Here is a 16,380-nt window from a genome sequence, read left to right as displayed (position 1 = left end):
GACTTCCATGACATACACGGAGATAAATCTGTGCAGGTAGAGGGGAAGAGGCATTTTCCTGTAAGATTCAACTCTTCAAATACTTAAATAACCTGAGGAGCAGCTCTTCCCAGCTCAAGTACATGATGCAGGCTAGCCACAGCACTGGCTTTTGCCTTGAGGAAACCCCATGTGGGTACATTAAGTATTTTCAGTAGCTTAAGGATAACACAAGGTAAACAAATCCATGGCAAAGCCCAAAGCATCTCACTATACAAAACAAGTCAGGCCACAGTCAGATATTTAATTAAAGCACTTTGAGTCAGTCATAAACAAGATACAGCAGACATGACAACTCGGAAAAATACAGTTGGGAGTGGAAGTGTGCTGCTGGTGTTTCCAGAGGATCGAACAAGGTCCCTAAACCTAACCACCCCCTCAGAACAGCTTCTCAGCTGTTCACAGCACACTAGAGGGCTGCTAAAGGGTCACTCAACTCACGTCTCCTCAAGCTGGTATCGAAGCAGCATAGAAGGGCCTTTGTTCTGACCAAAACTGATGGAATAAATTAAGCCAGAAAAAATCTCCAGCTCTAATCTCTGAGTAGGAGATTAAGTTGATTTCATAGGAAGGAGACCAAGTAACCTATACTCCTCCCTACTTCCTCCAGTTTCACAATATGCACTTCAGCTAGGGCACCTTCATAGAGAGAAGGTGCTCCTGACACTGCCAGCCTCCTAAAAGGATTAATCTAATTTGAGCTGGGTATGGCAGAAAGCATCATCCCACAGAAACTGTTCCCCATCTTACTGGTTAGTCTGTTCAAAGAAGCTGTCAGCCACATGTTTGACAAGATTATGCGTTTTCATTTAGCAATCTTCTGTCCTGCTCCTCTTATGGGAACATTGGGAGCCAATAAAAGGTGCATAGGATCCTTTTCACCATGACATTAACTAAGGAATCAATTCTAATTCCAAGAGTCAGAGCAATCCTCTTTCACTAACAAATAAGGCTCTGAAGTTCCCTTGGTAAGGGGAGGGGTTCTGCAGCACTGAGGGGAGTAGGGCAAAGGGCTTGTTCTCAGATGTCCAGCACACACACAAGAGCTTTGGAAGATTGTATCCCTGCACTTTGGTCTTTGGGTAGTGCCACCTGCTCAGTATCTGTAGTGGTCTGGCTTGAATGGCCCATCTCTAGACAAGCCTAGGTATTTGGCCTGCTTGTCACTCAGCTTCGTCAGCTTCACACACAGTTTATCCAGATGAGCAGCAGCCACAGCTTCATCCAGCTGGAAAACAAAACATTGAGACAAGAACATTAACAGAACTAAGTCCTATCAGTGCAGGAAGTCATGGTCAATGGTGAGAAATGAATACGTGAAAATCAATAGCAGCCCCAGGGAAGACTTCACAGGCTGACACAGATGAGCAGTCAGACAGCTTTTTTCCTGCCAACACACCTCACCTGCTCGAGTACAGAGGCATCTCCTTTGAGCACAGAACTACGCTCAGATGGAAAAGCCCTGTGCTTTTGAGGGAGTCAAGCTTAAGTGAGAAAGACAACTTCATATAATCAAGCCCATTTTAATTTCATTTACATTCACATCCATCTGACAAGCAAAGAACAGAGATCAAAGTATTGAGATATAAGAATATCCAGCTTGGTAGAATGGCAAAGCCCCATACTAGACTATCATCTCACAATTTTAGGTAAGTACTGGAAAGGAGATGCATTTTTTCCAGATACCCCATCTTAGGGGTACATGTATTAAGAAATTAATTCCAGGATCACTAATTCTATACTAGCATCCTAGAATATACTAGAATACTAGTATCTATTGCCATTGTCTTCATGAAGAATAAAGCCCAGGTGGGCTGTAGGACATAGGTTCAGAAATGTTGACATACTTTCTTTATTGTAGAGGTGTCAGGCAGATATGCAAACTCAAGGGATTGAAAAATGTGTAAAGTTACAAGGACAGTTCAGTGCTACAGGAGACAGGTACAGATGAGTCAGAAAACACAGTAAAATAGCAAGCTACTTATGTCACAGGGGAACATACAGCCATAAAGGATATTCAAAGACAAAGGACAACACTAAGAAGGGACTAGGTGCTGCCGAGTCACAATACAAGGACAAGTTTGACCTCCATTGTAATCCCTGCAAAATACAAGTAATTACAGCCAAGGAAACAGATAAAAGGTAAGTAAATTCCAGCAGCACAGGAAAGACCGGCAATATTTCCTCCATACTAGTTAAATAGATGTGAAAGGCTGCAACACGTTTGAAGGCAAATAAATCAACCAAACAATCAAGGACCAGATCTTCAGCTTGTATGAACCAGCACATCCTAAACGATTCAATAACTAGTCCTAGGTTTCCCACTCAAAGGGAGTGTGGTAACAAGCAACTGCTCTGAAGTAATCCCACTGTAAGGAACCACGTAAAAAGCCACATCTGCAAAGTATAATTCACTGCAGCTCATCCTGTTCATCGTAAGCAATATGGAACTGCCAGCACCTCTTGAGAGCCAACACAGTCCAAGATATACAAGACAATTAAAAAAACAAGATGAAGTGGTTGAAGAATGTGGAAGTGAACCATGAAACCTGCCAAGCACTATGTAAGAGTCAGGAAAATCACAAAAGAAAGAGAACCTAACTGGAAGGATCGTGTTTAGACGGGAAACAAGTACTTAAGCTTAGCAGATCCTTCCAGAAAAAAAAAAAGTTAAAAATTGAATGCATATCTGGTTGATCAGACTGACACGTGAAGATCTGATAGGAGCACTTCCAGCAAGTTTAAGACAGATTACTCTCACTTGAAAAGGAAAGTCTCTGACATTTCCCAGATCAGGTTCTCAAACTGCAGCAGAGATAAGTTGTTTCAAAGCTGCTTCAGCTTGAAGACATCAAGATTTAGATTAAAAGGTGTACAAATCTAGATGAAGTGAAGCTGAATTCTCAACCTTAAAACCACATAGCTGAGCATAAGCACAGACAGATTCGGTGCCAAGAACATGAACACAGAAATTTGCCTGGATTTCTGGGAACACACATTGCAGAATGCGTGCATGTTTGTGATAGCTGATCAAAGCGATATTCTTGCAGTGAGAGTGCAATGCAAGGTACTCGGTAATACTTAAATTTTACATTTGGACCTCAAAGCTACTACAGAGAACAAGGAAAGATATCAGCCAGAAAGTTATCAGAGAACGCTCTTCTGCTCATCTCTTGGTTCTGATAAGGTAACTGCTTTATTCTTTGAAATTCTCTCTGGAGTGCAGAGGGCAACAAGAGCATTTTGTCACAGCATATGAACCAGGGAAGATTGCTGCCATATGCTCCACTAACATGCAACTCTGTCTCCAAGTAACCAATCTGGGCATAACTCCTCATTTCCAGTTCAAACATGCTTACTAAAAATTGTTATTCAGGAAGAGGACGAAGTCACACTTTATTAGCAACATTGGACTATCATTTTCAGAAGAACTGTCAACAAAACTTCTCCTTTGAAGATGATTGTGTGTCAGCTTGCTGATCAACTCCCACACTGTACTCCTGGTATGCTTTGCTTGATCATTAACGGATGGTTTTGGAAGCTTAAGGCCTTCAGCAAACACTTCATAAGTAAGCCCAAACACACACATTCTGCTTCCCAAATGTAAAGCATTTTCACATTTAGTCGCACACCTGGTTGCATTCCAGAGGCAGTGGGATTTAACTCCAGCATCTTTTTCAGTGACCATCTCAAATTCTCAGGCTTGTTTTGGAAAATTAAAACCAGGTTAGTTTTATAGAAGGAATTTGAGTTGTGACATGATCCAGATTTTTCCAAGAACAAAGAATGCAGCACTAAGTTTAAAGGGAACCCTGAGGGAATCTGTCATTAATATTTTGTGAAGCTATTAGGACCAGATTGTGATAAGGTCTGCTCAGGTGTAAATGGGACCCAGACTCTTATCAGCAATTCCTAGTTTCACTCCAGCTTCAACTCTGCCCCATTAGACTTTGCTGCTGGACAGGCAAGTGAAAGTTTGATGTGAATGCTAACATTCACCTGGAGGAACCAGTTGGTTGGGAGAAGCTCCCTGACTACCCTGAGGCAGCACAGGGCTTCCCAGCACCTTAGGTAAGAGCCCCAGGCCAAGTCAAAAAGTGACTGGATGTTCCCATTGCATGTGACAGACAAGTCCTGTTCTGCACAACATGTTAGCTACACAACCAGCCCACTTCAGATGTAGCATGGTGAAAGCCATGAGGAGGGACAGAGCTCCTTGCAACGACAGCATTCAGTAGGAAAATGAACCCAAGCACAAATGAAACAAATCTACATGATCGCATCTGAAGTTGGCTTTCTTACAAGCTTGCATCTTTCTGCTATTCCAACTCACCTTCTTTGGCAAGAAATGGACTCCAACAGAGTATTTGTCACTATTGGTCCACAGCTCGATCTGTGCCAGCACCTGGTTGGTGAAGGAGTTGCTCATAACGAAGCTAGGGTGACCCATGGCGCAGCCCAGGTTGACCAGTCGGCCCTCTGCTAGCAGGATGATATGGCGGCCATTCCTCAGCGTATAGCGATCCACCTGTGCAGGAAAAAAGCAAGAGCAGTGCAATGTAAGGGTAAAGTGCATTTTAAATCACGCCAAGCTTGGTGGGCTTTCCTCCCACAGCAACAATTCAGCAGTGGACTTGTAACACACTTTTATTACAGTTGAGACACCCTCCCTCAATTCCCAGACAGTGTTTGTGGAGCCTGTAGGGATTCTGGGCTTCACAAAACATGAATCTCAGCATCTACTTCATATTTAACCAGTTATCCAGTTCTTCTGGTTTTCCACAGGCATGCTGTCTCAGATGGCTGTGGTGGGGAGCATGCTGCTGGCAGTAGAATGCAGCTCATGCATGCCTAACAGTAACAACTGGTGTGGAGAGATGGGAGAGAAGAAGGAACACCTCCACATGCAACACTCCAGAGCCTTTCCATCCAACACAGGGTAGGAGCCAGAGTCCTCAGCCTGCAGAAACTGCTCCCCACTAACTCTTCCACCTCCGTAAGGCCACATTCACAGTGTAATGAACAGCCGTCCTAGCTTCTGGTGTAGCCTCCTTTACTCACAGGGGGCAAAAGACATGGTCCTCCACACAGACTGATCTCCAAGCTACACTGCAGGCAACAGGACTCTGCACGCAGCATCAAGTCTCTGATGGGCTAAGGAGATGGGTCTTCAGCTGTGTGAAAGAGTCCCACGCAATTCTGAAGAAAATGTCACTTGATATCAACTGTCTGGGCCAGACTGGACTCCTGCAATGTTAAAGTTCACTCTGCTTCTCCTTCCTACCAGTCACTAGCTCTTCCCTCCCCTGCCTTCATCTCTGTAGGATGTTACCATACGGAAGTCCAGAATTAAATGCCAATATGGCCTACAAGCTACAAGAATATTCAGTCTTCACTGGTATTTATTGTTCGTGTCACACCAAGCACATGGGAGTAGAGCAGATCTTTGGAAAGACTTAAAAGATAACCAACAACCAACTTTGACAAAAGTTAATGCTTTAGACAAGTCCATTTATCTTCTGCTGTCATAGCACAGCAAGTGCAAAAGACCTAAAAGGGTTCCTCTGCACAGCTGTATTTATACTTTTAATCTCAGAAGTTATTTAATATGAAGCAAAACACACATCACTTTCAGTTTTATTCTTAAAGCTTTGCCTGTAAGTTAAAAGCCATGTGGGATGAAGCTTTAATTGTAACAATACCATCTTCTGGAAAACCATCTTGTGCAGGTGCCTAGCAGAGATGTAATATGTAACCCAACAGAAACCATTTTATTAGAACAGGTATTCTGCCCTCAGAGCAGGTCTGTGCCTCCACTTGTCTTCCCCAGCGATGCTTCAGTTGCAGCACTATTTTCTACTTCTTTGGTTCACATAACAAATTATTATGTTTGCAGCACAACATATGCAGACAGTAACCACCTCAAACAGAAGCCCTAAACGACAGTCTTAATTTCTCCTGTCCAAGAGCACTACAGCAAGGGTAGGTTAGTAAGAATACTCTCCACTGAGCAGCTGCAGTATTTCGTATGCATGCTCATTCTCCATTGTGGACCACCAGTAACAGTGCTCAGCCCATCAAAAAATACCATATGGGCTATCATAAGATTATGGGATGCGGTAATGAAACAAAGAAGGAAGCAGCCAGAAAGCTGAACACTAAAAGCCCTGAGAATAGCTACAATATTATCTATATTAAAGATTATATTTTAGATTAAACTACTACAAGGCAGCCATTAAGTAGCATTTCAGTTTTGAAGTCTGAATCAGGTAGTTAAGGTGTCAAAATATTATATCTATATCATATCCACACAACTTGCACCTGGACAGCTGCTGGCCTGTGCATGGAGTTGTATACCTGCTGCTGACACGGCTCGTTCAACGTACAGGGTAATGCAGAAAATGCTAATTAATGTATCTACGCAGAAATAAATCCTAAATACTAGCGGCACCACCAGAGGCTTAAGTCAGTACTGTGGAAACACACCTCATCTATGGGCAGATAAACAGGTTGGTTCATAAGTGCAAGAAATTGCTACAGAAGTAAAATTCAAAGTTCATCTCCACACTTACACAAATGCCTCCTCCCTTTCCCCATCAGCATTTAGCTTGCTCCAGACTTTCTGGCTGCTTTGCACTTCCCTCCACACCACAATACATGAATAATTTATTTTAACAGCCAAAGTTCACTGATCCCACCCTGACCCTTCCCTTCCCTCTGGAGTTGAGCTTCTGCTACACATCAGTCTCCAACAGCAGAACGCAGCTGAGCAGGACTGCAGTGCAAACCTATACTCAAAACAACCTGCCAGATTTTCAGTAATAACCCTATTTCCTCCTTAACTGTACTTTGAAAGCAACAGATGAGTCAGAATGGCATGAGATGTTTTCCTTTCCCAAGTATTAAGCATTTCGTACACCAGCTCACCGCTTGTAAATGGAGACCATATGGTACTGAACACTACCATGTTGGACACTTTCACAATTACTCTGTACCTCTAGCTGAAGTCTAGCAACCCTCAGCTCTGGTATTAATCCTCTGATCAACAAACAATGTCTTCACAGGAGGTTAAAGATTTTTGCTCTTAGAATCATAGAATGGTTAGGGTTGGAAGGGACCTTCAAAGGTCATCTAGTCCAACCCCCCTGCAAGGAGCAGGGACATCTCCAACCAGATCAGGTTGCTCAGAACACTTGTTCCAGTGTTCTACCACGCTCATTGTAAAAAATTTTTTCCTAATAGCTAATCAAAATCTACCTCCCTCCATTTTGAAACTGTTACTCCGGTGCTGTCACAACAGGCCCTACCAAACAGCCTCTCCCCATCTTTCCTGTAGCCCCCTTGAGGTACTGGAAGACCACTATAAGGTCTCCCTGGAGCCTCCTCTTCTCCAGGCTGAGCAGCCACAACTCTCTCAGCCCGTCCTCACAGGAGAGGTGCTCCAGCCCTCTGATCATCTTCATGGCCCTCCTCTGGACCCTCTCCAACCAGTCCATGTCCTTCTTATGATGGGGGCTCCAGAACTGGACACAGTACTCCAGGTGGGGTCTCACCAGGGCAGAGTAGAGGGGGAGAATCACCTCCCTCAACCTGCTCTTGTACTAATATTCCCCTCCTTGCTACGGAGGATAAAGAAAAAAGCTGCCAGGTCTTAGCAAAAATCCAAATATTTAGAGGGTTAGTACTTGGTATTATAAAACACAGGATACCTCACCCAGAACACTGATGTGAATAGATGTGTTATTCTAAGGATAAGTGGAAGATCTCACACCTTTAACACAGGACTGACATCCCCTTGAGGCCCCCAAAAGACTGGGGACAAGATGAGCACAGAAGTGTCCCTTTGATGAATCTGAGCAATGAAACTGAGAAACCAGCAACGGCCTAAGTGGTAAACTGATAATTTCCTTCCCAGATTTCAGTGTAAGAGCAATTCTATCAATTACTGTAATGACTAATCACTGCTGCCCTGAGAAAGGATCCAGCACACGCAGACAGATGCCCAGGCAGTTAGTGAGGGACAGAAGCTGCAGGATACCTCCTGGGAGCTTGTTTCTAAACGTAAAATTAATATATGTCCTGAAAGAGTTAAGTAATTGCAGCAAATTTCTAGTCAATACCTTTTAATTTCTTTCAAGCACGGAATCTGGGGCTGTAAAGTCACATTTTGCCCCCAGTCCTGCCTCTCCCCCTTTTGAAATGAGTAAGCCTTTAGGATGCGTATTACTCCACTCCTGCTCAATTGCCCAGCCACCACAGCAATCAGGCACAGAGGATGAAAATTAAGAATAATTAAGCTTTTACACTGCAGAACTTGTTCAGGTAACATCTGCTCAGCAGCTGCTCCTTCACCTTGTCACACAGGTCTGAAGTCTTTAGGGACAAGAAATCTAAACACACACAAAATGGAGCATAGGGCCATACTACCAGCACAGTGTAGCTACACAAAGCATTACACACACCAGTAACAGAGCCCAGCTGGAGATTCCAACGAGTTAACAGTGCTTCAGATTCACTGCTCGAAGTCAACAAGACCCAAGTACTAACCTGAGCTAGGGATCAGCTCTTACTGGGGTTGGCAATGTACCCATCCACAGGCCAGCCTCACTTCAGTAAAGTTTCAGACACGCCGAATGGCCACATAAGATCAGATGTACCTCCAGGTACATCCCATCTCCAGTGGTAACCAGTAGATGGGTAAGCAGAAGTACACCAGTCCAAGAGTAAAGTGCTACTTCCCCTAGTAAATCCTCTCAGCTTCTGCTATCTGTGCATCAAGCCGAGGCAGAGGTGGTTCACTCAGGGTTGTCAGACACCTTTCACAAGCTTTAGCTAATGACTTTTAAGCAAACACACTTGTGGCACCCACAGCATGCCGGGCAGCAGCTTTCAGCTTTTGCTCTGTGAGCAGGTCTATCTCCTTTGCATCACTCTTGACATCCTGCTTGCGACAGTGGCAGTTTGTATAACAGACCAGAGCAATTCAGGTCAGGAGGCAGGTCTTCAGCATTAAACCATATGGACAACTTGGACCCTAATTCCATCTTTTTGCAAAGGTAATATTCTGTTTTTAACAAGAAACTTGTTCATTTTCATACCTTGGACTAGACTGGATCTCACTGCACCCAATACGTCTGTGATGGACTGAGCCCTTCAATACAGAGTACATAAAGAAAAAAGGGACTGCCACCTCTGCCAATAGCGACACAATTTTCTGTATGAGCTTTAAGAGCCACATTGAATGGCCATGTGCAGGTAGTTTGTACATTACCATATTAACATCCAATCTAGCCTTCAATATTTACTTTTTATGCAATCCCTCTTTTAGTTTTAAAACCCAAGCTACCAGAAACCAAGCAGCTAGCTGCAGGCTCCTCCAGGACAGGAGCTGTTGTGCAAAGTCAGCTCCACACTAAGGTCATGGGCAAGACCAGACTTGAATGCAGGGAGAACTTGAGTGTGTAACTTCATACCTGGCTGAGCCCTGAAACACTGAAAAGACTCTCACAACTGCTTACTAAGAGTTTGATGTGGGTGGTCAGTAGAAAGCCTGTCCCACAATCCTGCTATCAGTAAGTACACTCCTTCATTAAAAGGTAAATAGAAGTTCCATGCCAAGTCAGATAAAGCCTTGTTCGCTTTATGTGAGGTTCTCAATGCTGGTGTTACAGAACAGTTTTGATGTAGTTTAGCTCTGTTTCTCTGCTTTATGACACACAGCGGAAAAGCTGAAATTTTTTAGATGCCTATTTTCCTGTGTAGCTACAGTCACAGCTTGAAGTAAATACATGGTGGGAATGGCAAGCTGAGCAAAGAAAATATCTCACCTTGTCTGCCCATGCATAGACTTTTGGTCTACACAGGTTCCTAAAATGAAGCCACTAAGTCTGGAAGAGAAGTCTGAGTTTGGCAGAGCTCCAGGTAGGCTTTCCTGAAGCTTCAACCTCAGAGTAAAAAAAAAAAAGCTTTGAAAACAATAAGATGCAAATTTTTTCAAACCTTAACAGACGTTAAACAGAAACCAAGAAGAGGTTCCCTTGAGATTCACTCTAATCCTGACGCCCTGCACCAGGACTAAGATTGTTCTGGTGCAGAGCAGCACATAAGCAAGCAGCTTCCTGAGAGGAAATTCAGATCAACAATCTGAGCTCTGTTCCTAAGAAGTTTTATGCAGACTCTAACAGTCTTTTCTGAATTCGTCATCTAACTTGCTTTTTAAACTGAGTTATGGCACTATTTTCAGCTGGGGGCTCTGAAAGAGAGCACATTTCCATACCTGCTCACCATACCCCAAACATCAAAGCTGATTTCCTGTATGGAATGAACTTGAGGCAAATAATTGTCTACACAACCACCACTAAGGAGTAGGCTCCTGTTTGCCAAGAAGTAGGAACACATGGAGAAAGATGCATACGTACCAGATGCCTCTCACCAGAGACCACGCTGTACACTTAGGCACCAGCTGGAACCAACTGCTTTAATACCAGCACAAGAATATGATATGCAGCTTGTTCCAGGTTAATGGGGAAAGAACAGAGCAGAATCTTCATTCTCATCAGCCCAGAACAACACTGGCTTCCAAGAAAGCTAGAAACAAAATATCTGAGTAGAAATAGCCCCCTTTCTGGAAACAGACACTGAGTAGCTATTGCTTCTTTCTAGCAGGAGAGCTTGCGCAAGGGCTGTCTCACCTGGGGTTTAACATTCACCGCCTCTACTGCATTTTCATTCAGCCACTTTGCATCAACTTCCACATCAAAATGGCCAATGTTACACACTATGGCATCATCCTTCATCTGCTCAAAGTGCCTGCAAAAAACACAGATATAAGAGGTAATTGGGGAGAGAGTATTTTCCCAGTATAGAAAGTAAAACTAATTTGTTTAAATGGTCAAAACTGAAAAACCTATTCTCTTCCCTACAGAGAAGAAATAATTTTCTTCATGACTTTAAAGTTTCCAGCAGTTTTACATCTCTAGAGACTGATGGCCTTATCTCCTGCCACTTATCTAACCTTCCACTACAACATGTACAATCATAACGGCAAGGACAGGAATAAGTGTGTAGAGTGGAGGGGCTACAAACTGAGATCTAAAAAGGGATAAAAGCCTGCAGGATAGTTTATTGAGAACAGGCCAGTTTCAGGCCTATGTGTACTCACCAATGGAATCACTTTCAATCTTTATTTTTCAACCTTTATCTACCTCCTCTTCTGTTCACATTTATCTGTTCTAACACAGAATTGATGCTCTCATTTCTCCAGAAGTCTATCAGAACCGAAAGACCATTGACTGAGCCCCAATTTCTCACTAAATTGATGCTGAATTCTGATGTCCAGAAATGAGACTATGCGCTAACCCTCACCATACTGCTGACATGTTATGATTGTATTTTAAAAAATCTGACCGAACAGGTACACTTTCACTAAAGCAAGAGGCTAGACCATACCTGCCCTGAACAATGTCAGTGCAGCCGGTAGTGGTGACAAAGATATTGCCTTCTTTGCAGGCCTCCTCCATGGTTGTAACCTCATAACCTGAAAAGAGAAAGAGTTATTCATCTACCCAGCACTTGTTAAAAAATGGGCTACAATATTACAAGTTGAAAGCTATGGAGAAAAAAAATCAGGAAGAAGTCTGTGCCAACACCTGACCCATGGAGGAGGTAAGGTAGTGGGCATACTTTTACTAAATACCAACATAGCACAAAGCTGTCCCTCACTTGTTTCCAATCTGCAGATCTATACATTCAAAGTCTTATGTCCATACGTGCAGGATCTGGCACAGCACTTGGACTGGATTCAGGGAGTCAAGTTTGCAAAGGAAAATGCACCCACAACAGCTGCGGGTTCCAGTCAGGTATGACAGACATGGGGTGAACTGGTAGTAACAAGCACAGTTACAGGAGGCACCCACAGGAGAGGAGAACAGCTTCTAGAGCATGCTGTGAGCATAGCACTGCTCTCAAAAAACACCTGCTGAAGGTAAGGCCTGGTGTTTTACTGTGGAGATACTCTAGTGAGGTCTTAACCCACACTGGAGGTTAGAGTTGCACAACTTGAAGATAACAAGCCTATTCAAAATCAGGCTTACAGCATTACAAAACAGGGGCCTTACTATGGTCTCTATATCCTTGACTCCAAACACATTTCCAAGGCTTACACTAATAAACTCCTCCTCTAACTGTAAGGAAACAATTCCTACAGCTAAACTGGAGTCACCTCTACCTTAACAGGGACAGGGCTGAAACCCACCGACGCTTCCTTGGCCAACTAGCATTTAATGCTCTACAGTGACATGCAGAGACCCCTGTCAGATGCATTAATTTCTGAATCTCCTTCAGTTCTCACCTTCCATGGCTGCCTGCAGCGCATTGATGGGATCGATTTCAGTGATGATGACTCTGGCTCCAAAGCTCCGCAGGGCCTGAGCGCAGCCTTTGCCCACATCACCGTAACCTGCCACGACTGCTACTTTTCCAGCAATCATGACATCTGTAGCACGTTTGATGCCATCGATGAGGGACTCTCTGCAGCCATAAAGGTTATCAAACTTGCTCTGAGGAAGAAAAAGGAACACAGTTTCAGAACAGATGAAAGCCACTCTAGTAAAGATTCCTTAAAGAAACAAAATGGATTTATATGCAAGTACTAAAGCCAGGAGGCTGACAGTCAGATAAATACTTTAACCACAGTAAGGGATGGGAAGAAGATAACCTGGTTTGATGTTTTTAATTTATCCACTTTCAACCTATATGGTTATACCAGATACAGGCTTCAGCAGACCCCTGGTGAGAAGCACTTCATAACCATGTTGTGTCTACTGACTAGGGCTTGGAGAGGTTAAAAGCTTGTTGGGGGAAACCTGAATTTATCAAGTAAAAGCACAAACAACTCTTGCGTACAGAGGTAGGTCCAAGTTCTTTAACCAGGTGTCCACCAGTTCTGTGCTGCTGTTTATCAGACAATGAACTGAACCAATGGCCACAGGCAGGCAAAAAACCCCAGCAGAATATCTGGCCAATTGGTTAGCACCTATTAACGGCTCGATGACCAAGTGGAGACCGGTCACGAGTGGCATCCCTCAGGGGTCCATGTTGGCCCGGCCCTGTTCAACTTCTTTGTTGGCAACATGGACAGTGGGATAGAGTGCACCCTCAGCAAGTTCGCCGATGACACCAAGTTGCGTGGTGCCGTCGACACGCTGGAAGGGAGGGATGCTATCCAGAGGGACCTTGACAGGCTGGAGAGGTGGGCCTGTGCCAACCTCATGAAGTTCAACCAGGCCAAGTGCAAGGTCTTGCACCTGGGTCATGGCAACCCCAGGCACAAATCCAGGCTGGGCGGGGAATGGATCGGGACCAGCCCTAAGGTGAAGGACTTGGGAGTGCTGGTGGACGAGAAGCTCAACATGAGCCGGCAATGCGCCCTTGCGGCCCAGAAGGCCAACCGCATCCTGGGCTGCATCAAGAGGAGTGTGGCCAGCAGGTCGAGGGAGGTGACTCTGCCCCTCTACTCTGCCCTGGTGAGACCCCACCTGGAGTCCTGTGTCCAGTTCTGGAGCCCCCAACACAAGAAGGACATCCACCAGTTGGAGAAGGTCCAGAGGAGGCAACAAAGATGATGAGAGGGCTGGAGCAGCTCTGCTGTGAGGCCAGGCTGAGAGGGTTGGGGCTGTTCAGCCTGGAGAAGAGGAGGCTCCGGGGAGACCTGATAGCGGTCTTCCAGTACCTCAAAGGGGCTACAGGAAAGACGGGGTGAGGCTGTTCAGTAAGTCCTGTTGCGACAGGATGAGGGGTGATGGTTTTAAAATAGAGGGAGACAGATTTAGATTGGATATAAGGAAGAATTTTTTTACACTGAGGGTGGTGGAGCACTGGCCCACGTTGCCCAGAGAGGTGGTGGATGCCCCATCCCTGGAAACATTCAAGGCCAGGTTGGCCGGGGCTGTGAGCAACCTGATCTGGTTGGAGATGTCCCTGCTCCTTGCAGGGGGGTTGGACTAGATGACCTTTGAAGGTCCCTTCCCACCCAAACCATTCTATGATTCTATGTTCTCCTCAAGATTTGTAATTGTGGTTAGCAAAAATCTTTTACTACATACAAATCAAACAGTACTTGAAAATAAGTACTTGTTTGGCATGTGAGCTCAACCCAAATCCACTCAAGAGGCTTTTTTAGAAACATCTCAATTTCCAAATCTACTAAACAGTATTAAGTTATTATGCAGGAAGCACAAACTTAGCTGAAAATGTTGCAGAGAAACAAGAAGATCAACCGGATTCCAGCCCCCTAGCTATGAAATAAAAATGCCAGCTGCATATTTGTGTGCCAAAAAGAGATACTCTTCAGCTAGCAAACTGCAGAGAGAGCAGGCCAAACACTGAGAACTGCCATGCCCAACAGGATAATATTAGTATGGTAACTTGAAACAGATTTAGCAACTAGATTTTAAAAAAATCTAGATGCATAAACCATAAGTCCACCTGAAATTCCCACTATAATTCATCTGCATCCAAAAAGCACCGGCACCCTTTAAACACCATTCCCTCTCATCCCTCAATTCACATGGATTTGTCTCAGGAAGCAGTAATACATCTAAGCAAGGAATAAATACCTCCTGTCCTATCCTTCATAACTGTTGCTCGCAGAGATACCTTGTCACATCAACCGACCCTTACCAGCCACACGCTTGTGTAAGTCACTCTTTTCCAGCTGGCACCTGCCACCTACCTGCAGGCTTTAAGCTACTCAGAGTGAGAATGTGTCTCTTGCCACAGGAACTGACTGTACGCCAGGAGCCATGATTTCCAAAGGTGTTTTCACATTATTAAAATGCAGAAGAATGCATGTCCTTACATACAAAAACAAAGTCCTTGATATTCTGAAAACAGAGTATTTACAATGGCATGTCCCATGAGAGACACCACAGATTCACTTCAAGGATATGGTGAAAATCTGTTCAGTACCAGGTCAAGAGTAGCTCAGCCAGAGAAAGAATACTTGCATGGGAATGACATCCCAACACCAAACTGGTCAGACAGCAGAACACAGCAGAAGGGCTCTAGCTCCATTACCTTGGTGACAGAGTCATTAACATTGATAGCTGGCACTTTCAGGGTTCCATTGGCCTTCATCTTGTACAGGTTGTGAACTCCAGTGGTTGTCTCTTCTGAAATACCTCTAATTCCTGTGGGGAGAGTAAAAAGATTCACCTTAGCTGGGGTTAACACTGCTGCAAACCAACACACTTGGGTGCTAGGACCATCCTCCAGAGGCCTAAGTTAAACAAACCCTTCCCAGGAAGCAGGGAAGATGAGAACCCTCATTTGGACCCTCAAACGGTTGTCTGAAACTTTAAACCAGTTTCCTCTCCCTCATTTATTTTCTCATAGAATGATCAAAAAACTCTTCTGCAAAAAGGGCAAGATGTTCACCCCAGTAATGCTTCTACAGCCTAATCCGTTCTTGCAAGGTGGCTTGAAAGGAGACGATACCTGGATAACCACACTCAAATCTAAAGCACTTGGGTCAACTGGAAAAAGTAAAAAAATTAAATACTCATCATTCTTAATCCTGTTGTCATCAATTTCAGCTCTGATTAAACAGCCAACATCCCCCTCAAATATGGATACTAGCTACCTGAAACTTCAGTTCCATGGTTATTACTAATACAATTAAAAAAAAAAACCAAACAACTTTATTTCAAATATATCCTTGTTTGAAAGCAGTCCAGGAGGCAGAGGACAGAGACAAAGGACTGTCTAGAAACACCAATTTCATATAATGGGCGAAGATCCTGATAACACAGGAACTGTCATGGGGTCACCTGGCTCCACATTACCCCAAAAAACCAAAGCTGTAAAGGCACCGCCTGCTTGAAGGGTCCTGACTCCTCGTGGACCTTCTGACAGCAGCCAATTTGCAGAAGTGGCATCACTGCAGATGACTTCCGGTTCTCTGTCCTCTCTAGTGCCTCGATAACACCTCACTGTATATAAACTATCTGTTTGCTAAACTGGACAACACTCCAATTATTTAAAAACCATCTGCACAAAAAGGTATGTGATTTATGACAAACGGAATAGATCTGAATCTGGATTCAGTCTGGCTGAATTTCCACTGTAGGGGAAATTGTAATTCTATTTGTTCTTTAAGAACATGCTGCAAGACAATTATTTTGTTGAATTATGAACTACTGGGGGAAAACAGACGAATTCTGTTAAATCAGGCTGAAACTACCAACATGAGTAACATCTCTCTAAAGAGATCCACATGACACCTGGAGTTAATTCACATTCATAAGAAAAGAAAAAATACGAAGACGATGAATACCAAGTTCC

The 16,380-nt window shown here is 44.0% G+C and overlaps 1 protein-coding gene across 1 annotated transcript in view; it reads right to left on the bottom strand.

Annotated features, from left to right (window-relative positions):
- Positions 1 to 263: 263 nt before the first annotated feature.
- AHCY (adenosylhomocysteinase) overlaps positions 264 to 16,380 on the bottom strand; it is a 28,495-nt gene continuing 12,378 nt past the window's right edge. The window contains exons 5-10 of the mRNA XM_086760772.1: positions 15,115 to 15,227; positions 12,389 to 12,596; positions 11,488 to 11,575; positions 10,731 to 10,848; positions 4,373 to 4,567; positions 264 to 1,267 (exon numbers count right to left, since the gene is read on the bottom strand). Coding sequence (XP_086616898.1) covers positions 1,136 to 1,267; positions 4,373 to 4,567; positions 10,731 to 10,848; positions 11,488 to 11,575; positions 12,389 to 12,596; positions 15,115 to 15,227 — 854 coding nt within the window. The 3' untranslated portion in view covers positions 264 to 1,135. The remainder of the gene's footprint in view (positions 1,268 to 4,372; positions 4,568 to 10,730; positions 10,849 to 11,487; positions 11,576 to 12,388; positions 12,597 to 15,114; positions 15,228 to 16,380) is intronic.

The sequence above is a fragment of the Chlamydotis macqueenii genome, chromosome 16 (assembly GCF_036417535.1).
Source record: "Chlamydotis macqueenii isolate bChlMac1 chromosome 16, bChlMac1.mat, whole genome shotgun sequence".
NCBI classification, from domain to species: domain Eukaryota; kingdom Metazoa; phylum Chordata; class Aves; order Otidiformes; family Otididae; genus Chlamydotis; species Chlamydotis macqueenii.
The sequence above is the reverse complement of the archived record's forward strand: the minus strand, read 5'-3'. Positions and strand labels throughout refer to the sequence as shown.